Source organism: Pagrus major, chromosome 19, assembly GCF_040436345.1.
Source record: "Pagrus major chromosome 19, Pma_NU_1.0".
NCBI lineage: Eukaryota > Metazoa > Chordata > Actinopteri > Spariformes > Sparidae > Pagrus > Pagrus major.
This window is the reverse complement of record NC_133233.1, coordinates 26,094,873-26,119,354: the sequence shown is the minus strand read 5'-3', so window position 1 is coordinate 26,119,354 and position 24,482 is coordinate 26,094,873. Positions and strand designations below refer to the sequence as shown.

Below are 24,482 nucleotides of genomic sequence, written 5' to 3'. Positions count from 1 at the left end.
GAAGCTTTACTGTCATCTCTAACAATGTTTCACTCAGTTTAACACAAAAAAAAAAAGAAATAAGACTCCTTGAATTTGTTTTCCCAACTCGGTTTCATACGTGGAAATAAAGAATTTTCTCCTGGAAAAGAAAATTACTTAGTTTTTCCACATAAACTCAACTGTTTCACACGTGCAAAATAAAATAAATCAAGAAAAAAACTTTTTTTCCGCCACTTTCAAACGTTTCAACAGTTTCAAACATGGAAATAAAATAAAAAAATCTTCTGAAAATAAAGAAGAAAAAAGACAAATTCTCTAGAAAAATACTTTTTTTTCCTACTCGGTTTCACATGTGGAAATAAAAAACATCCTGAAAAATAAAATTAGTCACACGTGGAAATAAATGTCTCTAGAAAATGTTTTAGCTTTCAGTTTTTTCTTGTAACGTTACACCAGTTAGCCCATTGTTAGCCACAATGCTAGCAAGAAAATACAAACGTTAGCTTGCTAAATGCTACTTAGAAGTTTTAGTTTTGAAACTATGAGAAAAGTTTTACTAAATCAAACACATTTACAAAATGTCACGTTATGTCAACAAGCACGTCTTTCATTCGTGTTTGCTAGCCAACTTTGTAATTTTATCAGTTAGCTTCAGTGAGTTAGCTAGCTTAAAATGGCTGCGTTTAGCTAGCTGTGTTTCAGTTGAGCTAGCTAGCCGCAGTTTGATGAGCAGGAAATATGATCGATAATTAATCCTTTACGTGCCGCGAGTTAATTAAATAAGAAAGTTAATAAGATCAGAAAACTGAAGACGAGAAATAAACATAGTCTTCCGTAAAAAACCCCATAAGTCCTTCACACAAACACACTGATCATGAGTGAATCAGAACAAAAAGAGCCGGTGAGTCCGTTTCAGGAACGTTTTTGGTATGTTTTTTAATAAATTAACGTTCATTCAAAATACAGTGCCAAAGGAATATGATGCAGCCAAACATGCTAGTAAGGTTCGTCATGAAGCACCTGTGCTCATGTTTTTTTAAGGTAGGAGGAAAACCCCGTCCCTCCCTGACCCGACCCGACCCTCCCCGTCCCGACCCGACCCGACCCGCCCTCTCCGCTACTGCTGCCGGTTGCAGAGACGATTTCCGTAGCAACAGCCGTGGGCCAGCCCTCTCCTCTCACAACCAATCAGCAGCAAGATTCCTCAATATTCACTCGAGAAAAATTAAATCTGATAGGAAAAATGGAAATCTACCCCACAATCACACTACAGTAATGTCTGATATTAAATTAAAAAAAGACACTAATACAAAATAGACCTGGTTATTTTCCCCCACACTAAAACAGTTATGAAAAATATATATTTTTTTATTATATATATATTTCAGCAGCTTGGAAATTAAAAAAAAAAACAAAAAAAAAAAATATGCATGAGCCCGAAACCTACTGAGAAGTGGAGTCTGTTGTTGTTGTGTGTTCGCAGAAAGAAATGTGTAATCGTGTGACGATGGATGGAGTGAGGTGTAAACTGCTGGCTGTGTGGAAGACCTGTGTGCAGACAGACAGACAGACAGACAGACAGACAGACAGACGGGCGGTGGGTGGAGTCAGGGTGGAGGACAGAGCGGTGAGGGAGGAGAGGTGTCGGGCGACCGGACCTGCAGTCACCCTCTTTTTTTGTTTTTTCTTTTTTAAACCCTCTCCGCCTCTCACTCGTTTCCCCCGTCGGTCCTCGAACCTTCTCCACAGAAAAACCTTCTGGTCCTCTCGTCTGCGAGGCCTCGTGAAGAAGAGATGGATGCCGTTTGTTTTTTTTTTAAAGAGGAACGCTCGAAATCTCAACGCCGGAGGATCGAACACGAGAAGCTGAGAGCTTTAAAACGAGGCTCTGAAGAGGTCGGAGTTTGTGGAGGACGACGTTTGAAGGCTTGTTTTTTTTATCGAAAGGCTAACTTTGGAGTTACACTGCACTTTACTCTTGATCTTAAGTGCTTTAAAAATAAACTACTATTTATAATAATAATGTTAATAATACATAAACAACAAAACGGGCCTAAATTACCGTTATTCAATCGTCCAAATCACTCGTTCATTTAGTATTTTCGCTTTTCATTGATTGTTTGTTCTATTAAATGTCAGAAAATAGAACTTTCTCCACATTTCATGGACTTTGTGCCAACGATCTGTTGTTAAACGACACTTTCAACAGTCGGTTAAATCAGAAACAGACATTAAAACTTCTCCAGTGACCCAAATGTTCAGCAGCTTTACACCTTAGTAAATAGTGTAAACTGAAGACTAACTGGATCCTGAAGTGTTGCAGAGATGAATTAGTCCATTTAAAGAAGTAAATTTGGGACTTCGGGAACTTGTGGAGGAAGCGTTTCACTATTTTCTGACATTTTATTGAAAATAAAAGACGAATAAATAACTTTAAACAGTTCAAAATGCAACATTTTCTCCTTTAAACTTCAACTTTGACATCAAAAACAGGCATCGAAACTTCAGCAGCTTCCAATAAACACGTTTCATGTCGTCACCTCACCAAACCCCAGTCAAAAAGTAGCACATTTAGTGATTTAAGAGGCGTCTACAGACGTTCTGATACTTTTATTTCTTATATTTTTTTAAAGCTGATCTGTCGTCGTCAACAAAAGGATAAACTTCCTCAGAGCCTTTTTTTAAAAGTCTACAGGAACGTTTTTGATTCTCGATTGAGAGATTTTCAGCAGCGTTTCTTTATCAGTGGTGAGAGAGGAGAAGAAGAGGAAGAGGAAGAGGAGGCTGGGGGATTTTGGTACAGTTGCCATTGTCATTCCAAGAAGGTTTACCAGTTAAGTGCATCATCACCCTCATCATCACAAACATCAGCTGACGTTCAGATCATCACATTGTAGAAACAGTATGACAGACTTGTAATAATATCTAACAGATGTCACGACTGACAAAATAAGAAGAAAATAAACAGAATTTCCAGATTTACTTGTATTTCCGAGGGGCGTCTTTTTCTCTCCAAGCTTGTTGTTGTTGTTTTTTGTTTGTTTTGTTTTCCCGGCTGCATCGTTCTGGAGCTGATGCGAGCCTCCGAAAAGTCCAGAGATCCCTCCAACGTCTCGCCCCCTTCGTGTTCATCCCTCAGCGTTTACAGATGTCCTGGTTCAGTCAGCGAGGTAGGGGAGCGGAGGTTCAGAGCTATACGGGAGGGAGGTGCACCAGCTCCCCGTCCACCTCGAACTCCTCGGCTCCGTCGGGGGAGAAGAGGTAGGTTGGGGGTTTCCAGGGGGATTCCTCCAGGCAGGAGGGGTACAGCTTCCCCACCGCACAGCGGAAGTCCTTGCCCAGGTCCCAGAGCACGCGTTCGGACACGGGCTGCCGCAGGTACCAGCGGTCCAGCTCCATGTCGTACTGGTAGATAGCGTACTTGGCGCGCTCGTTCATGTGAGTCTCACGCATGAAAATGCACAGCGAGTTGAGCAGCACCACCGCCCGCACGCACGGGTCCGAGTAGCGCTTGGCGGGGATGTTGGCGGCGAGGCGCCACTCGTTCTTGTTGACGTCGTAGATCTCCACGGTGACGGAGGAGCCGTCGATGGTGCTGGTGGGCATGCGGATGCCGGAGTTGCTGACCACGTGGAGGCCGCCGATGTAGAAAATGAGGTCACCGAAGGCGGCCGCCGAGGCGAAGCAGCGGCTGGTCTTGCGCATGGCCATCTCCACCCAGGTGTCGGCGCGGGGGAAGTAGCAGTACATCAGGTCGTGGGTCATCACCCAGATGCAGTTGTGCGCCACCACCGAGGTGCTCCAGTTCCAGGCGAAGGGCAGCGGGCTCATCATGCTCCACTCGTCCTTCTCGCAGTCGTAGCGCTCCACCGTGCGCTTGTTCAGCTCTCCGCCGACGTTGTCCCCCCCGATTGCATAGATGAAGCCCTCGCAGTAGACCAGCGACGGCTTGATTCGGGCGCACAGCATGGGGGTTTTGGGCACCCAGGCGTTCTGCTGGGCGTCAAACCAGAAGAAGCTATCGACCGAGTGGAAGACCGCCTGTAGCTTCCCGCTCTTGCCGTGGTTGGTGATAGTGTTTTTGAGCGGGATCTGCCCGCCGGCGATGAACACGTCGTTGTCCGGCGTGACGAGGGTCCCGACCTTCTGCAGGTCTCCCGGAGGATTACTCAGCTTGTACACTTTCTCCGCCTGCGGGCTGTAACACACCACCGTGGTCGGCAGGGACCCGGACATGACGTATCCCTCGCCTTGCGTTTCTGACATGGCCTCCATGAAGATCAGCATCTCCTCCTTGGTCATGCCTAACCGCGGTTTGAAGAACTTGGGCATGGACTTGTAGAGGCCCTGCACCACCACGGACTTGTCGTTGGGCGGCAGACCCTGAAACCAGGCGCGCTGCGTCACCTCCGACAGTGCGTCGATGCGGATCTGACTGAGCACGGACGACAGGTGCTGCGAGCGCGCCTCCATGTTGTACTCCAACCACAGCATGGCCGCCTCGCGCACCGTCTCCTCCTTCTCCACGTTGAGGTTGTCGCTGCTCAGGACGTCTATCAACAGCTCGTGGGAGAGCTGGAGGAAGGCCTCCTGCCGGTACACCACTGGGAACTTGTGCTCCACCATGCGCTTGGCGCTCTGCTTTAGCTCGCTGCAGCTGAACAGGTCGCCGATGCTCAGCATGCGGACGCAGTTCTCAGCGTTTATCTTCTTCACCAGGTAGTCTCTGCACTGCAGCAAGACGTCCTCCACCTGAGAGAGGGCGAGAGACGACAGTCAGACGTCTGACGGACAGAAATATTCATGTTTGCATCAGAGGACACCGTTTTGTCTTTATCTATTATTATCTGACACTGAGTTTACATGACCACAGTTACTTCCTGTCTTTGGCTCTCAGTCCCAACACAACTGGTTCTGGTTGAGGATGTATATCTTTAAAAACATGAGTCGAGAGCGTATCGCTTCACTTCTGTAGGCTTCTCTAGAAGACGGTGCAAGATTAATATAAACATTCAGACACAGAGAAGTCAGAGAGAGAGTTTTGTTTTGAGCTCCCACAGACCTGCAGGAAGCAGGCGGTCTCGTACAGCGGCTCCACGGTGCTGTCGCTGATGGCCAGGTTGCCCGTGTAGGCGTAGGTGATGATGATCTGCAGGGTGGCCGGGTCCACGTTCCTCAGGTGGACGTGGGTCTGTTTGCTCTCGCTGAGGCCGCTCATGAACATCGCCCTGCAGGAACAGAGACGACGACATCAGTCATCAGTCAACAGGAGCTACCGAAGGAGGAAGTGAACCGCAGATCTCACACTGATTAAGATTCACTCATGTGTCCATAAAGATAAGAGATGTTATCTGCTGCTGCTGCTGCAACAACTCAACGTCTTTTCATGCACACCTGGTCCGTGTTGTGTTTTCAGCATCAACTAACGACGTCAGACAAACTCGGGGCGTCACAACAACAACAACACGACGAGTTTCAGGCCGACTTCTAATCAAGTCAAACAAAACTCGACTCTTCAGAGAAGCAGTCGGTGATAAAGCTCCTCATCAGTCTCGCTGTTTTTCCATCCAAATCTTTTCTTTTAAACAAACAGAGCCTCCTAATGACGGCTGGCCTCGAGCCAGAGTGGCTGTAAAAACAGACACGGTAACCGACCGGCGTCAGACGACCTGCAATCGGCTCCCGCTGGAACTCATTTTCCAGCTCCTTCAAAAAAACAAACAAAAACAAATTCGAACATAAACTGAATCTGGAGCCGAGTGCGTCCGTTTAATACCGATATAATGATGATGACACCATGATGCGCTCTTTTAGACATCAGAATATTCATTCAAACTCACGTGAAGCTGGTTTTCAGTGACTCTTTGGCACTTTTGTCCTGTTTTCTGAGAGCAAACTGTCTTTTATTTTGTTGGTAACTGTTGTATAAGTGCAATTTTACACTCGAGTGTGATTTCCACATGTAAACTGAAGTGAAAAGCAGACAGAGTCACTCATTCATGATACGCTACGTCGTCCACGTTAACGATAACGCCATAAAAATGATGAAGTGCGGGAAACAACATGTGTAAAGAAAGTGTACAGAGTTTTATCTTCATGTGTCGCATCACTCCGGAGTTAAAGACGTTTAAAGGAAGGACACAACTAACTTTTCTTCTATCTGTGGAAATTATGTTTACAACAACAAAGAGGCGTCATGACAGTGACTCTGTAAGTCAAACTGTTGGAGCAGGGCTGCACAATTAATCGCAAGAACTGCAATTATTTTATAAAAAAGGTAAAAATGTGTCACAAAACAGTGTTTTAATGAAACTGCAGCGCTGCAGAGACGCTCAGGCCGACACAGCTTCTTCTCCAGATGTGATAAAACATGTTTGTGTGTCAGAGACCAGGAGAAACGCCACATCATCATGATTTTACTATGAAAAATGTGATAAAATTGATCCATAACAATCATGAATTATAACGCAATAGCAACATCTGTCAAAATAATCACTTTAGACCATCGTGCACTGATATTTTGTCCATTAATGCCGGTAAAGCACAACTAAGTGTAAAGACACACTGTTTACTTACAGATGTTACTACTGACTTGATGTTTAACATGTGAGGACACTGAGTGACAGTGGACACCTGTCTGCTGGACACCTGTCTGCTGGACACCTGTCTGCTGGACACCTGTCTGCTGGACACCTGTCTGCTGGACACCTGTCTGCTGGACTAACTGCGCACAGCTGAGCTCCAGCTGGGCTCCTCTCTGCCTTGGCCGGCCGCCTACACGTCCACGTTTTTTCATTCATCTCCGAGTCTTTCACCGCGTCGCTTCATCGCTCTCGTCTGTGCAGCCGTTACCGGCTTGAATCTGTGATTTTTTCATTTATCGCGGTGCCAAATGTTCACATCACTTCTGCAGCGATGTTTCAGCGCCGTCAGTAACGTGTCACCAGACACAGCGGGAGCGACGCAGTCGCACGGCTTCGTCTTTTGTTTGTGTTCAGATTTCCTGACAGCGGTCGACATCGCTGCACACGACAACAACAACACAAAGTCTTCTTCTGTTCAGGCCACTTGATGCCGAGGAATGTACAAACACATCGCTTCCTCTGGGCTTGTTTACTGGATTAACTCCTCCAACAGGAAGAGTTTTGAACCATCCTGGAGTCTGTGACTGTGATCCTACAAATATATTTCTGTTATTACACTCAGATAAAAGTTAAATACACAGACTGAACTTCTAAAAAGTGGTTTAGTGGTGAAAAAATATCAAAAAGTTCCTGATTTTCTGCCATTTTCTCTTGTAAATCATTATTAAAATAACGTTACGTGGTTGAACAGAAGCAGTGATTTCAAGATGAGACTTTTTTGGGACATTTTATAGACTTAGCGATTAATTAAACTGCCAATTATGTTCACCATGAATCTATAATGAAGGTAATCATCAGCTGCAGCCTTAGAAATAAAACTAACCTGTTGATTTCTCTGGTTTGAATGTTGTCGGGAACTTTTGGGAAGATGCACGACAAAAAACACAAATATATAACAAAAAGTCCTTCCAATGCAGAAATCTTCCGCCTTATATCTTTATAACGATCAATTTGGAGACGTTTGAACTATTTTATAGACGGTTTCTGATGATTTTATAAACAACTGGATGCAAAAACAATCAGACGGATGAGTCGACGCTAAAATATGTGTCGCTCTTGAACAGTTAGTCTGCAGCCTCCCGTACGAAGGGGTTTTTTTTGGGGGGGGTGTGTGTGACTGTGTTGCTCGCAGCAGGGGCTGAACCTGCCAGGCCGCATTACGCAACCCTGCAGGCAAACCCCTGCGCTCCCTCCCTCCTTTTCCTCTCTTTCTTCCCTCTTCTCACCAAAAAACCTACGTGACCAGACTTTCCCCTCGTCTCTCCAGAGTCTCCCCCCGCCCCCCTCGAGGCGGCGGACGGAGATAGAGCAGGAAGGAGCAGCGGTAGAGGAAGCACTGCGACACCTCTGAACCCTGCGGGGGAAATGCTTTGCATGTTCGCACCAGATAACGAGTGCGTGGGAAAAACGGCGGGGAGGGAGGGAGGGAGGTGGGTGGGTTGCGAGGGAGGCATCGAGTTGTCGGGAACCTTTTCTTGGAATGCATGCGTGAGTGTGCAGCGAAGTGGGGGAGCGAGGCAGCGAGGGAGGAGGAGGAGGAGGAGGAGGCAGGGAGTTCAAATGCAGCATGAGCTCCTGTCATGTACAGATGGACTATTCCCAGAGCCGAGGCTGCTGCTGCTCCCGCTGCTGCTCCGTCATATTCGCCGCAGTGCACACACACACTTCATTATGCAATGTTGTGCGTACAAATGAGGCCTCCCCGGGGAGAAGAAGTGCAGGTTAGAGGAGGCTTCGTTTAGTCCCCGCAGGAAGTCAGCGTCGGCTAAGTAATCTATTACTTCAGCCAGTAACAGAGTAACAGAGCGTGTTGGCCAGACGTCGTCAGCTCAAACTTGAGTCGACGTGTTGGACGTATAAAGCCCTTATTTGTGTCCATTTATTCCTTCCACTGATCGTAACAATGAACACTCAGTAGAGAGCATACCTCAAACGAGGCCCAACAGTCCCCTTTAATTCAATCAGGCTTCATCCAATATCAAATAAAATGTATTCAAACTGTACTCACTCACAGAAACCAGCCACCTGAACACAACTTTCTTCATCAAGATCCGCGCAGAAGATATTAATCAACACGTTGAGTGACGGCGAAAGGTTTTACAGTCGACTGACCAGGTTAGCATAGCAGCAGAACAATATAACTCCATTTAACAACCTTTATCTTGATCTCTTTACGACTTCAGCTGCACTTCTTTAACTCTGATATCTGCATTACGGGCAGGGACGTCACGGTGCGTTCAAGAGCACCTCATACATAAAACTAAATGACAGTTTATAGTCGATCAATAGCTGTGAGCGCTGAAAATTGAGTCAAATGGTGACCTTGATAGTTACCGTGACACTTTCAGATGATAGTAACTAGTAATATGTAACACATCATATGTTTTAAGTAACTGGTAGATCAGAGAGGAAACAACTGGAGCTCCAGCTTTCAAGGAAACCTCCTCCCTGGTTTCCATCCTCCACGTATAGAGAGGCAACACATGGTGCATTATTCATTGTAACTGTAGGAGGCAAGCACTTACACACATCACAACACGGCTACACAACGACAGCATACCTCCGCCTCGTCACAGTCGCACCGAGGGGGAATAATCGCCGTCTTTAAAACACAAAAGCCCGGCGCTGCGTGCTGCATTATTTATTGAAACTGTATATCTATACGACCCGACGCAGGCTCGCAACCAGCCCGAGGCCGTCAGAAGACACAACTCCCACACATGCATACGACATGAGCTGCTCCAGTGGGCTCACAATGGGGCGGCGCACTCACCTGAAATAGGAGCTACATGTGGCCAGGACCATCTTGTGACACGGGAACTCGGTGTCCTCCACCAGCAGCACGACGTCAGTCAGTAATTTCTGTTCGTAAAAGAACTTGAGCTGCTCCAGCAGGGAGACAGCGTAGTCCGTGTTGACCGGCCTGCGCTCACTGAGATCCGACATGGTTGCATCCCATGAATCGCGCCCCAGTTTTGAAAAGTCACACGGCCGGCAGAACCGGACTCGAACCAACCAGGAGAAAAAATAATGTTAAAAAAGGGATTCAGGAGGAAAAAACAGGGGAGGAGGGAGGGAGGGGGGGGCTCTTCAACACCTCCACTGGACTCGAGTGGAGGTGTTCAGCTCCGACGTGAATGGAAACTTCCTCCGCTGGAGTTGAAAGATGAGACGAGGAGGTTGCGGTCACAGTCGGGGAGTCCAGAGGAAGGGGTCCGGGGTGAGGACGAGGGCGGCTGCTTCCCCTCGTGGATCCGTCTGTCGTCTGAGGTCATGCAGCGAGGCGCCGGGAGACCCGAGGTAGAGCGAGAGCACGACAACTGTCGCAACGCTGTCTGCTACATCAGCGCCTGTCTGGAAAAACACAGCAGAACAACAATAAGACCAGTCATCAGTCTGGAAACCAGAGCAGGGCTGCGGATAACATTTATTTTCTCTATTAATCGATCAGTTGTTTAGTCTGAGATGACAGAAAGTGTTTCCCCAAGACCGAGAAGACGTCCTCAAATGTCCACAACCCAAAGACACTCAGTTTACGGTCGTAGAGGAGGAAAGAAACCAGAAGATATTCACATTTAAGAAGCTGAACCATTGAATCTTAATCTATAAACTACTCAAACTGATTCATCGATTATCAAAGTGAAAATCTGATTGTAGATCTGTTTCCTTCACAGCGACGGGACTTTGTTCCCATCGAATGCAGATCTGGTGTCGTTTTAAAGACGTGGTATTAAAAGTATCCGTACTTTTAACTCTTCACAACCTCATGTTGTGGAGGTACTCGAGTACACGGGTCTAAAATGGGCCTCAACATTCAGACTAAACTTACCACCTTCATTCAGCTGTTCTGTATCTCACTACGATCATCTGCAGGTTATTTTACAGGCAAAACAAGAGTCGATGAGGTGAAACAGCTGAAGGTGGTCAGATATCTACAGGCCAACAGTTAAATACATTAGATCCACACTGAGTTGCAATGAGATCCCCGTCTATGAAAAACACGACATTTGAGGACATCATCTTGTCATTTTTCACCATTTTCTGACATTTTACAGACAAAACAACTGAACGATACATCGAGTAAATGACGCAGAATGAAGATAATCCTCAGCTGCAGCCTTCAGACACATGGTAACACAAAAACACAGCACACGTCTGTCCGGCCGTGAGACTTCAGCTCCACCGCTCACATCAGAAATGGTCTTCTTGGCAGGTGACCATGACACAGAGCCACGAAGCCACGTTTACCACCACTGATACTACAACTGCTGACCACAACAGCCTGCTGCCACAGCCCCTCTGTGCACATCAGCTGCAGGGAAAACACAAAGACAAGCTAATAATCTCACCCACGAGCTGAATATGTATGAATTTAACAACCACCTCTCGGTGAGCCAGGTCTGCTGGATGCTGGTACCGGCGAGACGACCTCTGATCCGGTGTCATCTCTTCACACTCCTGCTGCTAACACGCCCTGAGACAGCTGTCAACACGAGAGTCTGGATATCTGACATTTCTGTTAACTCTGTTAGCACGAGCAGATAGCTAGCATTTAGCATCTTTAGCACAATTCAAAAAACTGATGAAAAAAGGAGGAGACACTTCGTTAGCATGTGTTAGCTTCGCTTCAGTGAATACACACCACGATGAGGTGTTTCTAGTCTGAATGTTTAGCTTAACAACAATGTGTGCATGCTATATATTGATGTTAGCATCGGTCATTGCATGGCACATCCTTCATCCAGCGTTAGGCCATCTACACACATCAACTTCAGCAGGATCTTAACTAGCTGGTCGGCTAACTAGCGAGCTAACGAGACTACATTTACCTCCAACATCACGCTAACTAACGAGCTACGTCTGTTTGGACAGTTTAAGACTGTGCATCGCTAGCACCTTTTTTAGCCCTGCCTGCTGCTGGCTAGCTACGTTAGCACGTAAACCACCGATCCACTCTCCACCATGTCCAAAACAAACCCGTCCGCTGTCTGAAACATGGCAAAGTAACATTAGACAGGCGGGCCTGTTGCAAAACACACCTCACCAGAGGTTAGCTAACCCCTCAAACATTCACAACATCCCTGTGGCTTTGTTTTACAACGAGGTGTCCATCCTCATCTTTGATAAAAACTTGACAAACACACCTTATCAGCTAGCTTAGATGTCATTTATATCGCTAGCTCGAGCAGCGACACTTTGCTCGATCGCCACCCGCGGCAAGTTAGCATCGTTAGCTTCCCTGCGCTCCACAGTTCCGGGGTAACGTAGCAGTTAGCTAGCGTGTTAGCCCCGCTGTGGACGGGTCTTAGCTCGGTGTCGTAAAGCCGAGCGTCCGCTGTCATTAGCTCACCTGTGAATGTGTTTTCTAGCCGACACGATGGGTACAAAACCTCCGCAGCAGCCGCATCGGAGAGCGGTCACGCTGCTAGCAAAAACACAAGCTAAGCTAACTGCTAGCAGAGCTACATAAACGTACGCTAGCTACCTGAATGAGCCCGGAGCCACTTTGGACCGCTTCAACAAACCCGAATCCGAGCTTCCTTACAAGCAAGTGTAGCGAGTCCACTCTCGGAACCGTCGCGATGGGCTTTTCTCGTCAGCAGAAAGTGCCAAGTAAGCTCCCCGAGCCGAATTTAGACATTAAACTGTTGTGTAGCGGCGCCGAGCAGCGGACAACCTCAGCGCATCATAAGCGCCTGAAAGACCAGAGGCCAAATGAGGATACTGCGCATGCGCCCCAAAACCCGAGCAGCCCTGCGCGGTCAGGAGAGAAACAGCGACCCCCGGCGGGCAGAGGGGGCGTGACGTCATGAGGCCACTGTTGTTTTTCATTTGTGTTGTTTTTATATATTTAACTTCTGTCAGGCCGCTAAATATATACATGAATCATTTTACTACAATGTAGAGGAAATATAATTCACTCTAAAAAGATGTTGTTTTAGAAAATATGAGATAAAAAGACACAAATATCTGATAAAAAGTACAAATTATTAAATTAAAAGTCAAAATTACGAGATTAAAAGTAACAAATATGAAATAAAAAGTTAAAATTATGAGGAAAGAATACAAAATTAAGCCATAATTATGTGAAAAAAGTCACAGATATTAGATTAAAAGCCAGAATTATGAGAGAATAGTATTAATTATGAGAAAAAATATGAAATTATGAGATAAAAAGTCAAAATCATTAGATAAAAAGTCACACATATGAGAAAAAGGACAAAATTATGAAATAAAGTAAAAAAAAAATACGAGATAAAAAGTAACAAATATGAGATTAAAAAATCTAAATTATGAGGAAAAAAGCCACAAATATGAAATAAAAAGTCAAAATTATGAGGAAAAAAGGACTAAATTAAGTCATAATTATGACTTAAAAAGTAACAGATATTGGATTAAAAGCCAGAATTATGAGAAAAAAGTATTAATTATGAGAAAAAATATGAAATTATGAGATAAAAAGTCACACATAAGAGAAAAAGTATTAATTATGAGACAAAGTCAAAATTACGAGATAAAAAGTAACAAATATGAAATAAAAAGTTCAAAATTATGAGGAAAAAGACAAGATTAAGTCATAATTATGAGAAAAAAGATGAAATGAGATTAAAAAAAGTCACAAATATGAAATAAAAAGTCAAAATTATGAGGAAAAAAGACTAAATTAAGTCATAATTATGACATAAAAAGTAACAGATATTAGAAAATCCAAAGCTACTTTATAAATTCATGCCATCAAACTGACTGCATTCAATCTGAGTCCTGATTCGTCCTCCTGCAGTCGCAGCACACAGCAGCTGTTTCCTATATGACTGATGAGCAGAGATGTTTGGCCTTTTGTTAGTAGGACGTCATGTGGACCTGAGAGCGAAGCGTCTCTACTTCTGTTTATCCAAGAGTCGACTGTAAAACTCGTCTTTAATCGTTCGAAGCTCGGAGATGTTTATTTGTTTGCCTTCATCCCTCTGAGGTGTTTTATTTCTGACACGAGACACAAAATGGACGGTAAGATTTCCCTTATTTCGATATCCACGTTTGTTTCTGAGCTGTGTGTCACTTTTATTAACATCCATCAGCTGAATATTGGCTTTAATCTCAAATGTAACCCTTTCATGCATGAAATATTCTCACAAAGTCATATTTTTTACTCTTAAACAAGTGAAAAATCCTGCTAATAACTTCATTTTTTCAATGTATGCAACCTAATCGCCTGCATGAATGTTAGCAAAGTAAATGAAAACCGCAGAAAAGTAAAATCTTAACATTTCTCTCGTCACTGGTGAAGGTTTAGGCACAAGAACCACTTAAAATAGGCTTAAAATACCAGTTTTGGTCACCACAAACTACTACAAACAATAAACCATCTGCTGCTTCCTGCAGACGGAGGAAAACCACCTCATGCATTCGGCGGCGGACAGCAGAGACCTCAACACCACCGACCGTTTTTCTACGTCCAGCCTCCGTCTCAGCCGTACTTCCTGTACCAGCAGTGGCAGCTGAACAACCCGTACAGTCACTACGGTCTTCCTGGAGGTATCGAGCTTCTTTTTTAAAACCGTCTTTGTTTCGTTATCTATCAGATTGCGTGAAATGTGTGCGTTTTGTCTGCAGGTTTTAACTTTGGTCGTCCCTGCATGCACCCGTACCAGTACATGCAGTACCCCGGCTTTGTCTTCCCACACGCCCCGATCTATCCGATGGATCACAGGCGGATGTTCGAGCCTCGCTTCCACGCTCCGACCTGGAGCGACGCGCCTCGCCAGCAGTATCACCCGCCGCCGCCTCACGGGAGGCGAGAGATGGCCTGTTCGGAGGCTCAAACCGACCCGAGCGACGCCATCACCAAACTCATCGAGTGCTTGGATAAGATCCGAGGCGCTGACAGAGAGCTGGACTCGGGAGTCGCCTCTCAGGCCTCGGGGATGTTTTCTCCAGAAGAAGAGAAGAAGATCGAAGAGCAGCAGGGTCACCTCCCGTCTTCGGTGCCCGATGTCCACTTGGAGTCTCCAGCTTTGACCTTCAGTGACTCCACGACGGCGGTGTACGACGCCGAGTCCAGCCAGAGGAGCTTGGACGCCCTGAGCCCTCCTGGATGCTGGTCAGGAGGATTGGAAGAGGAGTTGCCCCTCGATAGTTCCTCCGTTCACGAGGACTGCGAACAGGAGAAGGAAGAGGTCACGGATATCCAGTCAGATACCTCCGTGACCGAGCCGAGTGTTCCCAAACGTGACGCCGACAAGCTCCTACCTTCTTCCAATCAACCACCGACCACGGATGCAAAGACAGAACAGAAATCCGATCAAAACTTCAAGATCCTCAAGCTGCCCTTCACTAGTGTCTTGTCTCCTGGAGGTGCTGCAGCCAACATCTCCTCCCCCACCACTGCCTCTGCTCCCTACTACTACAACTACCTCTCCATGCACTCCACCCACGAGCGGCTGAGCGTCCTCAGTCCATCTCTGGACGAGCTGTCCTCCAGAGACGAGATGTTCTCCACAGATCTGGACGACGCTGATCTGTTCCCCAAACACGTGTACACAGGCCGGAGGCTGCCGGAGGTTGTGAGCGGATCTCCTCACGCTGCAGAGGAAGTGGAGGAAGTTCGTCTGCCGGGGTCAAAGAAGTTCATGTGCGCCTGCTGCGGGAAAAACCTCCCGAAAGGTCCAGGAAGGAGCAAAGTCCACAGCTCCAAGATATACAGGGACGAAGCCGGAGACTCCGAGGAGGACGGCAGGTACGGACGAGGGTGCGAGCAGCCGGTCAGGGTGGTTGTCAGGAAGCATTTTGCACCCAGGAAGCCGCAATCTGTCCCACTGAGACATGCAGGGAAACCCTGGTATAAGAGAGGCCAGTACAAAGACCAGCCGGAGCCGGTCGCCAAGGAGGAAGGTCATGATGTTTGTAAGAAGGAGGCGGCTGACGGAGGAGAGTGTGGAGAGGTGACGAGCAGCGAGCTGCAGTGCAGAACGTGTCAGGGTAAGTCCAAACCTCTGCAGCACCACAGTACAAAACATGACAAAGACCCACCTGTAGTCTGACGTCCTCAAGTCTTGCAGGATTGCTGGCGATCTTGAGCAACATCATTGTTTTCAAGAGGCTGCGGTGCACCTATTTTTTAAGCTAAGGTAGTGGCATCATAAAAATAGACAACCTCAGAACATTTATTTGAGACACTTACTAGACTCAGCCTGATGAAGGTCTACGCTGAAACGTCGCAAATAGATGGAAAGTGCAACTCTCGGTCTTCTCGTCGCTCTCCTTCGCACCTGGCTCATTAAAAAGTTGTGTGACGTACGTTTCTTAGATTGCAAACATTATTCTGACGTTTGATGTTAAATACAAATGCAGATTTTGCTGGTTGCATAAAAAAGCAGCCTATGGTGACACATCTTTGTTTGTGCACAGCTGCAGTCAGGACTAATGTGCTGAATGTGTGAACTCGTTCGCAGACAGACTCTGCAGAGAAGACGTGACCACGTCGGATCAGAGCAGGTGGGGAGACGGCGACATGATTCCCAGGAGGAGACAAGCAGCCGCTCTGCAACGACAAGGTTCGCCTTAAACACTCGCATGTCTTTAATATCGGTCTTTACGACTTCCCTTCGCCTTCTTGATATCCTTTTTATTCTCACATCCTCTGGACAGAGATGAGCACTCAGAGGAAAGTGATGTACCACAGGCCGAGAGATGAGGACGACGATGAGCCGCCGCCAGTTCACTGGGAGAGAGGTTAGTGTCTGATCACAACACCGTTAACTTTCACCGGCCTGTCGCATCTCTTTAAAATGTTTCTGTCTGTCAGGCTCTATGATGAGAGGAGAACCAAGATGTTGACGTCCCCCCGGATCGACTTGTTGAATAAAGTGTGTTGAACTGTGAGTGAAACACACACATGAACACACACTTCTGTCCTGGTGGCAAAATATATTTTAATATTTTTTGTTTTTCCTCCTCAGGTCCCCCTCAAAGGTGTAATTGTTCCAGGACCATGAGTAATATTGAGAGCACCAGGTGAAATGCACTGCACAGAGAAAACCTCCTTACGTTAGATAAAAGTATAAAAAAAAATAAAAAATGTGTGTAAAGTTTACGCAGTGACACAATTAATGATTTATGAATTTCACAAACTGGGCTGAGAGGTTGTTACAGATGATGGTGTCACTGTTTGGGGCCAGTCCAATAAAATATTGTCATTATTTAAACTGTGAGTCGTTTCCTTTTCAGTGACCAGCTGGTTTGAGAGGGTGACTTTTAAATGTACTCCAATAGTCAGTAAAGTAATCCAAGTATCACAATATTGAAGCAATATAACTTGATTACTTTCTTATTTCAGTACCAAACATATGCAAATAAAGACGAGAGAAACATCTGTTCAGTTGAGTGTGTCTGTAATCTGATTACATCTTTTGTCTTTGTAACTTTACTGGAATACAGTCAAATTCATGTTGTAATCCCATTACATTACTCCACCAGTCTGCTGACGAGTACTGCAGGGTTGTAAAAAGTACCCAAAAGTAATGGAAGTAAAGATATTCTGATGAAATATGAAGTCATTTTCTAATAAATGTGCTTAATTATTGAAAGTAAAAGTATATTATACTTCATACAATCAGTATTTTCTTTATTCGGTTACTGATTTAATAAATACATTTTAAAATGCACTAGTTTGGCTCTGATGCAGCATGTAATGTGCTTAATAACAACAGATAAATGTAGTGGAGTAAAATATACAATATTTGCCTCCAAACTGTAGTGGAGTGGATGTGTAACGTAGCAGAAAATGGAAATACTCAAGTATAAGTACATTAAAATTGAAGTTGAATAAATGTACTTTGTTACATTCCGTCACTGATATTACATGCCTCGTGTATTTTTCACAAAAGATGAGGTAGATAGAGGAGATAGTCGCCGATTAACTGAATAAACACCAGGAGTCACATCAGATTCTGCTCTGATCCGACGGGAGGAGAGCTCAGAGATTACTTTTTAACTTGTGGGATTAAAAAGTGGATTTATCTTCACTCCTGTTTATCAACCTGACTGCAGCAGTGATCCGGAGGCGACCTCCACTGTCGGGTGTTTCTGTTCTGTAATGTCGACTGCTGACTGGAGCTGGAGGGGAAATGGACTTTACTTCATGAACGTAACATTACAGAGAGGAGAGAGAGAACCAGAACCAGAACCAGAATCTCTGCTGAGTTTAGTCAGAGGTTGATACACTATAGTAATCTGACTCAGATCAATCTCTGATTCTCTCCTGGAAGTTAAAGCAGCAGGAAGATCATTAAAAACATTTGGGATAATGTAAGTTACACAACTCATCAACATGTCAAGCAATTTTTAGACATTTTAATGCAGAATTCTCACATTATATCTTTAATCGACTGAATGAATCATCATTTAACCAAGAAAATTAAATCAGATTACCGTGAAAAGAAAAGAGACTAAAAGCAGAATGCGCTCACAAAACTAGATATGAAGGATTTGAGCTCTAAAACTAAAAACCCCGTGTCAGGGATGTTTTGTCCTGAAGGACCACACTGACCAGAATACAAACACTGCAGCACTTATTTTAAATCTACTGGTCCAGTCAACAAATTGGTCTCAGAGTGTTTATGCTTCACAAATACTGCTCCAGGCTACCAAACAACCATCATCTGACCTCATAATTGGCTCTTCGGGGGTCAAAGCTGCATCTGAATATGTGCTCTGCTCGCCTCCACCAGTAAATCACAAAGATGCTAAAAATGCAAGGATGTGCCACTGAGACACAAATCTGCAACCTGTGCTAATGAATCTGACAAGCTGCAGGTCTGTCGTTCTTAATTAAAGCCAATCAGCTTCGACCTTCAAGGCACCACTCCTGCTTTTTCCCCTTTGTCTGCCTCCCTTCAGGTGATGCTGCATTCAAATGCTCCTCAGACGGTCCCGTTTCTCGAGTATGGAAGTCGTCCATTTGATTTTGGTGTGTTCATGTGTGTCATGTTGGACTGTGGGACGCCAAAAAGAAATAGTTTTAAACATTTAAACAACATGATGACAGCTGTTTCCAGTATTTGAGTGACGAAGGATACTTGACTTACCATCAACCCAATGTTTACTTTTGTCCGCCATGTTTCAGCGTCATGTGACATCAACTCGTGTACCAACATTTTCTCAGACTTTCCGAGTTGTCTTCCCAACTTGAGAGGGCATTCACGTGAATTTTCCTTATCGTTAAAACTTCTTTCCAATATTTCCGACAGCACATGAACGCACCGTGAGTAGTTGCACCTCAGTGGGAGGGACTCAGTGGGAAACAAACATTTTTCATTGGCTTTGAAATTAGGTCTTTAAACTCTCACCTGGAACCAAAATCTAGCCAATCAGAGCAGCATTTCACCGTCATGAGTCCACACCTTTAATTTCCAATTGAAAACATACTTTGAAAGCGATCGTCAGTGGATATCTTCTTTAAACATGTGAGTACACCTGTTTTTTTTTGTCAGAAAATACACTGAAACCATCTGATACTTTGCAAGAAAGAACCAAACAGTTGTCTTAACTTGCTTCTTTGTCAGAAATGGAGGCATCTACCATGCAGCATTCTTTCGGTCTGGGCCCTCGAAGTCCAAACCCACCACATGGAGCTCAGCAGGCCCAGGGGACTGGACCTCCAGGAGCTCCACGTCCTGAGGAGCAGCACCAGCAGCAGCACCACAAACCTTTCTTCTACATACAGCCCCCGCAGCAATACATGCCCATGCAGAGTATGCAGTGGCCTGTGCCGATGCCCATGCCTGTGTCCTACAACCCGTACTACAACTACCCTGGTTTAGGTAAGCGTCTAAAATCTCACATCTCCTTCTCTGTTTGGTGCAACTAATGGATTAAGGGGTGAAATGAAAAGCAACAATCACTGATCTCTTTGTGTTGTATTCACTATTCACAAAAAAATTTAAAGGAACAGTTCACCTATAGATGAAAATCCAGTCATTATGATTTCAGCGTAAAAAGGGTGTAAATAACATCTTTGCAAATCAATTGGGGATCTCTGGGCTTCTGGAGACTTGGATTATGCCACTTGAACCTGAAACACTAACCCCTAGAGCAAAGACCTGGTGCTAGGGTGGGTTCAGTCAATTTCAAGCATTGCTCAGAACAACTATGGCAGACCACATCAACTCTTTACAAGTGTTACTCCTGGCTTTGCATGCCTAAATTGGCATCCAACCAGCAAAGAACTGGCTCCGAACCAGCACATGTGGTATCTAGAGCTGTTTTGTAGGGAGCAAAACTGTAGTTTGATGTGATTTTTAAAATCTCAAACTGTAAGTTGAGCTTTGATTGAAATAACAATTTAGAAACTACTCTTGAAGACTTTCTCCTTCTTTTAAAGGTTATGGCATGCCAATGATGCCCAACTATCAGCCAAATCCCTACATGGAGCCACCTGGCTTTGTCATACCCCACACCCACCTCCATCTGATGGACTACAGGCGCATGCTCAACCCTCAGTACTACCAGACGATGGCCTACCACTCCCGCAGGTTCCGCTACCAGCACAACAGCCAGACCAGAGAAATGACCAGCTCTGAGGTTCAAACTGAGCCACTATCTGCGACACAGAGGACTAGCACTCCAGGCGAAGTTGAAGCCTCCCGTGGCAGCCCCAGTGTCCCCACCAGTCAGCCGCTCTCTCCCAACTTGGCTGTGCAGAAGTTGGATCATTCTCTGGAGATGAAGGATGTGGTGCCCCCTTCCACCAGCACCACCAGGACGACACCAAACGGCAGCTTCGTGATCCAGACAGAGGAAGTCAGGATTGAATGCTGCACCACGCCGGTAGGACTACAACTCCTGCACTCTCACGAGACTGCAGAACTTTCCCACAGCTTTTCCCAGGATATGGTCCAGTGTAGCTCCATCCTCCAGGGTGGTGTCCTGCAGGATAAAGGACTGTGCCTTCCTGCAGACGAGTCCGAGCAGGCGCTCCAATCCTGTCCTGACATCCTGTTAGTCGGGACGCCCAGCAGCAGTGAGACGATCCCTGCTCTGGAGGAGTCAAGGAACCAGACGGACAACCGAGTAGCAGCTCCAGATCATGGTGATGTTCAGGAGATGAGCGGTGAGAAAGATCTGACATCCAAGAATTTTCAGTTGAGAGTCGTCCACATGCCCTACGACCCAAAGTACCTGGATGAGCTGAGGAAGATGGAGTCCACAGTCTGGTCGATGGAGGACACTTTGATTCCCTCCCCTGAATCGCTGATCCAAACGGACCAAACAGAGTCTCATGATGAAGAAGCTGAAGTGCCCTCAGCAGATGTGCTGACGGTCAGAGAGGAAGCTCCAACAGACGAGGTCGTCCCCATGATTGAGATGCCTCCTCTGATGTCAGATGAACTGGAGGATGCAGTCCCAATGATGGAGGGCCTAGAGGATGAGATGTGTCCTGTTGCAGAGGAAACTTTACACACAGCAGAAGAACTTCATGCACCGTATTTGCTGTTGTCGGATTACTCCCCTCTTAAGGTGAAGCAACACAGACGAGAACAAACTGTCCAGGATCACCAGGACACTTCCTTTGAATCGCTCCCTGCATACCTCCCCTCGACCAGCTGGCTTGCAGACTTTGACAACGTCTACTACTGCAGCAAGTTGCCGCCAACTCCCAAGAAGCAGAACAGACCTCAGACCAAGCGTAGTTTGGATGTGCCTTCCAGAAGAAGAAAACTCGACCTCGAGTACAAAGAACAACCGCCTGTTCGCAAACCGAAAGAGAGGTACAAACCCAAAGGCAAGGTGGACCGGAGAAGTCTCTCGGACCACGAATGCTGCATTAGCAGAAGCTTCAATGAGAATTTGTTCACTCCTTACGTGTCCAAGAGGGAGCGACTCTGCACCAGATGTCTGGCGAAGCAAAGGATCTGCACGGCTGCCAGTCCAGGACTCGATGGTCGGACCATACAGAGAAAAGTTCCTTTCCAACAGAAGAATGACGCACTCTTGCCAACATGTGAAGCCTGTAAATCTCACTCCACAACTGGAAAACAACTAATGAGAAAAGCTCCAAGAGTTGATGTCCGAGGCCGCCATCTTGGACACGACACTGAAGGAGAGTCTTCTGAGAACAGCTCATGCCGCACAAAATGGAGGGCAGCTGATGACCTCAGGAAGCTCAACGATCTCAAGAGGCCACTGGCGTCCAAGCAGAACTTGGACACGAGTCCTGCAGCGATGTACCCGAAGCTGAACCAAAAGAACTGTGGGTGTAACGAGCCACAGCATCAGTCAACCGCCTGGGAGAGGCTGCGCCACTGTCCCCACGGCAACACCATCCAACAAATGGACGAGAACTGCGTCACGCCGGTTTCCCCCCAGGACAAATGGCCGAACGTGGATCGGATTTACCTGACGCAGAGGTGGCAAACGGGTAAGCAAATGAGAAATTAGCCCATCACGTGCTGTTCAATAACTCTGCCTTACTTTGTAACTGCAAAACTTATCATCCAGCAGAGAAGTCGCAGAAAGCAGTGATGCCTAACCTCGACGTCGACGGCTCCAAGAACGAAGCCAGATCACAACACTTGAATAAACACAAGAGATCACAACCACAATCACAAGGTTTGTTTTTTACTTTACTCTAAAATCAGCTCAACAGAAGTCGGGTAAAGAAACATGGACGAGCCTTTGAATGCAGAAAAAAGTTTGATATGCTATAGAACAAATTACAATGTCTTACAATGACTTCTGGGTAGAAACTCCTGCATCACGCATACGTTTATGTACAATTTACTCGTCTCAAATGCATATTTGATGCTTTCACTAACACTAGTTTGGAGACCTAATTTAACTGTTGGGCCACAGACTAAAAACAATGACCTCTGGAGTTTAATCAAAACTAGCAGGTATGCTGCGTTTCAGTCAACATCAGGCGTTCGAATTTCCTAGTTGAAACTTCCAGCTTCTGCTCTCCAGGCATTCAAGATGCACAATCCAAAAAGTGAACAAACATCTTGGCTGACGTAATAAAACAATGTCTCTTTAGCAAGTGTACCCTCAGTAGTGCAGCCTCCTTGGATTTGTACAGGAAATGGGAGGGAAAGCTTCTCACATAGATTGAAAAGCCATCATGTACATTATAACTGACATAACTCTCCTAAGCAGGTTCTGTTCACCCAGTTATTTGTTTGGATTTTAAACTTTGGTTTGTGTTTTGTCAACTTTTAGTTTTGTTTATTTAAGAAAAGACATCGCAAGTTAATAAAACACCTGGTAACACGTGAATACAAATGCAAGAATTAGCCAAAAGGCTAATTTTCATTTGGCCAAGATCTTCAAAAGGCTCACTTAAGTTATCTGAATGTTAACTGGACTGACTGGGGTGCATGAAATTCACCATATTTCATCCAATCGGTTGGATAAAGCACATGTCATGATGAATACTGATTATTTGAGGTTGTATGTTGTCTTAATTTCACTTAATATTTTGTGTAATTTTTTTCTTTTTCTTTGCAGGAACTCGTAGAAAAGACACAAGATGCTGATTTGCACACGAGCACAATTCAACAAAGTGAGAAACACTTTTTTTAAAAAAAGAAACGACACGCACTTAATTTAAATTATTTCCACCTAAATGAATTGTATAATAATAAATCACTTTGTTCACTATTTATTAACCTAAAAATAAACACAGATTTATGCTACTTCTGGTCGTTGTCTTGCTTTAAAAAACAAAACTGCTTTTCCTTTAATGTTTGTGTAGTCAAATGGTGGTAAAAGATGTAGTAGTTGTGTTTGTCCACTAGATGGATCCATCTGTACATAAACTACACAATCCATCAGCTGATGACATGACAAACATCAGCTTTTATTTTACTCACAATGATTCATGACAGTCGTACATAATGCATAGATTATATAGCATTTTAATTGTTAATTGTTTCATACAAAAGTCAAAGAATATGAAACATTTTGGAGATGAGATAAAGAAACTGTCAACTTATTTCCTCAGATGGACGCTGCTGCGCCGCCTGAGCTGAACATCTGACAGTTTCCATCTCTAATTCATTAAACACGCCGCTGTGAACACATATTTGCATAAGACCTTTAAACCAACGGTCTTATCTCGACTGACTTTCAGCGAACGTTAAGGTGGCTGTTTATCATCGAGTCACTGGTGGTCTGAAGGTGCCTCTCCGGGGGATCAAACCTGTGACCTTTTTTGATTAGAGTGGCCTGATTGTAGCCTGTAAACTGCAAGCTGTGGCTCGTAATGAAGCTGATGACAGACGGTAACGTGAATGAAGAGATAAGTGCTTCCGATTTACTAAAAACAACATAATCCACAGCAAATGATCTGATGTTCAGTAACATTTGAGTTTTAAAGCCACGTGTTGTTTCAAGTCTCCGTCGGTGTTTGTTTGTCCAAACTGAAATAACAAGATATCAGCTTGTACTGGATGTCTCGTCACTTGTAACTTCAGAAATCATTTTCATTTTTTCGTCTTCATCGCTGTTTCTGTTCTGTGTGAACGTCACTGAATCTCACTTTGGTTCCAGACTGTGGTGACAGCTGCGTTGAAGTCAATGGGAGAAACACACTAAACCCCAACATATCTACGTCGTCTGACTTCTGATCAAGAAATGCCTCCAGAAAATGAAGACACACTGCAGAGAGCAGAGTAACCACTGATTAGGCCCAAAAAAATTAAAAATTAAATGGTTTGTTTCCTCCTAATGTCGCTTGTTTTACCAGTTAATTGCTCCATTTAAGATTTTCACAACAAACTGAGCCATAAAAGACTTTTTCATGATCAATTTAAGAATAAACAATGAGTTCAAAGACAGAAAAAATCACATAAACAACTTATA

At 45.1% G+C, this 24,482-nt stretch overlaps 3 protein-coding genes across 4 annotated transcripts; 2 read left to right on the top strand and 1 right to left on the bottom strand.

Moving 5' to 3' along the window:
- Positions 1-1,971: 1,971 nt before the first annotated feature.
- On the bottom strand, positions 1,972-12,312 carry kbtbd2 (kelch repeat and BTB (POZ) domain containing 2). 2 transcript variants are annotated; one of them, XM_073488776.1, is made up of 4 exons: positions 12,112-12,312; positions 9,400-9,980; positions 5,045-5,210; positions 1,972-4,734 (listed from the first exon to the last, which is right to left on the bottom strand). In XM_073488776.1, the coding sequence occupies exons 2-4, from the start codon at positions 9,570-9,572 to the stop codon at positions 3,175-3,177; spliced, it is 1,899 nt and encodes a 632-aa protein (XP_073344877.1). In that variant the 5' UTR covers positions 9,573-9,980; positions 12,112-12,312; the 3' UTR covers positions 1,972-3,174. The 2 variants fall into 2 exon arrangements, with proteins under 2 accessions (XP_073344877.1, XP_073344878.1); XM_073488777.1 differs by having other exon boundaries at positions 12,172-12,312.
- Positions 12,313-13,459: 1,147 nt separating this feature from the next.
- LOC141014690 (bucky ball-like) lies at positions 13,460-16,828 on the top strand. The gene is made up of 7 exons (XM_073488578.1): positions 13,460-13,631; positions 14,007-14,159; positions 14,238-15,602; positions 16,076-16,177; positions 16,272-16,355; positions 16,429-16,501; positions 16,583-16,828. The coding sequence occupies exons 1-6, from the start codon at positions 13,625-13,627 to the stop codon at positions 16,458-16,460; spliced, it is 1,743 nt and encodes a 580-aa protein (XP_073344679.1). The 5' UTR covers positions 13,460-13,624; the 3' UTR covers positions 16,461-16,501; positions 16,583-16,828.
- Positions 16,829-19,111: 2,283 nt separating this feature from the next.
- Positions 19,112-23,314, top strand: LOC141014343 (uncharacterized). The gene is made up of 4 exons (XM_073488082.1): positions 19,112-19,444; positions 20,005-22,041; positions 22,125-22,232; positions 23,127-23,314. The coding sequence occupies exons 1-4, from the start codon at positions 19,189-19,191 to the stop codon at positions 23,153-23,155; spliced, it is 2,430 nt and encodes an 809-aa protein (XP_073344183.1). The 5' UTR covers positions 19,112-19,188; the 3' UTR covers positions 23,156-23,314.
- The last annotated feature ends 1,168 nt before the right edge of the window (positions 23,315-24,482 follow it).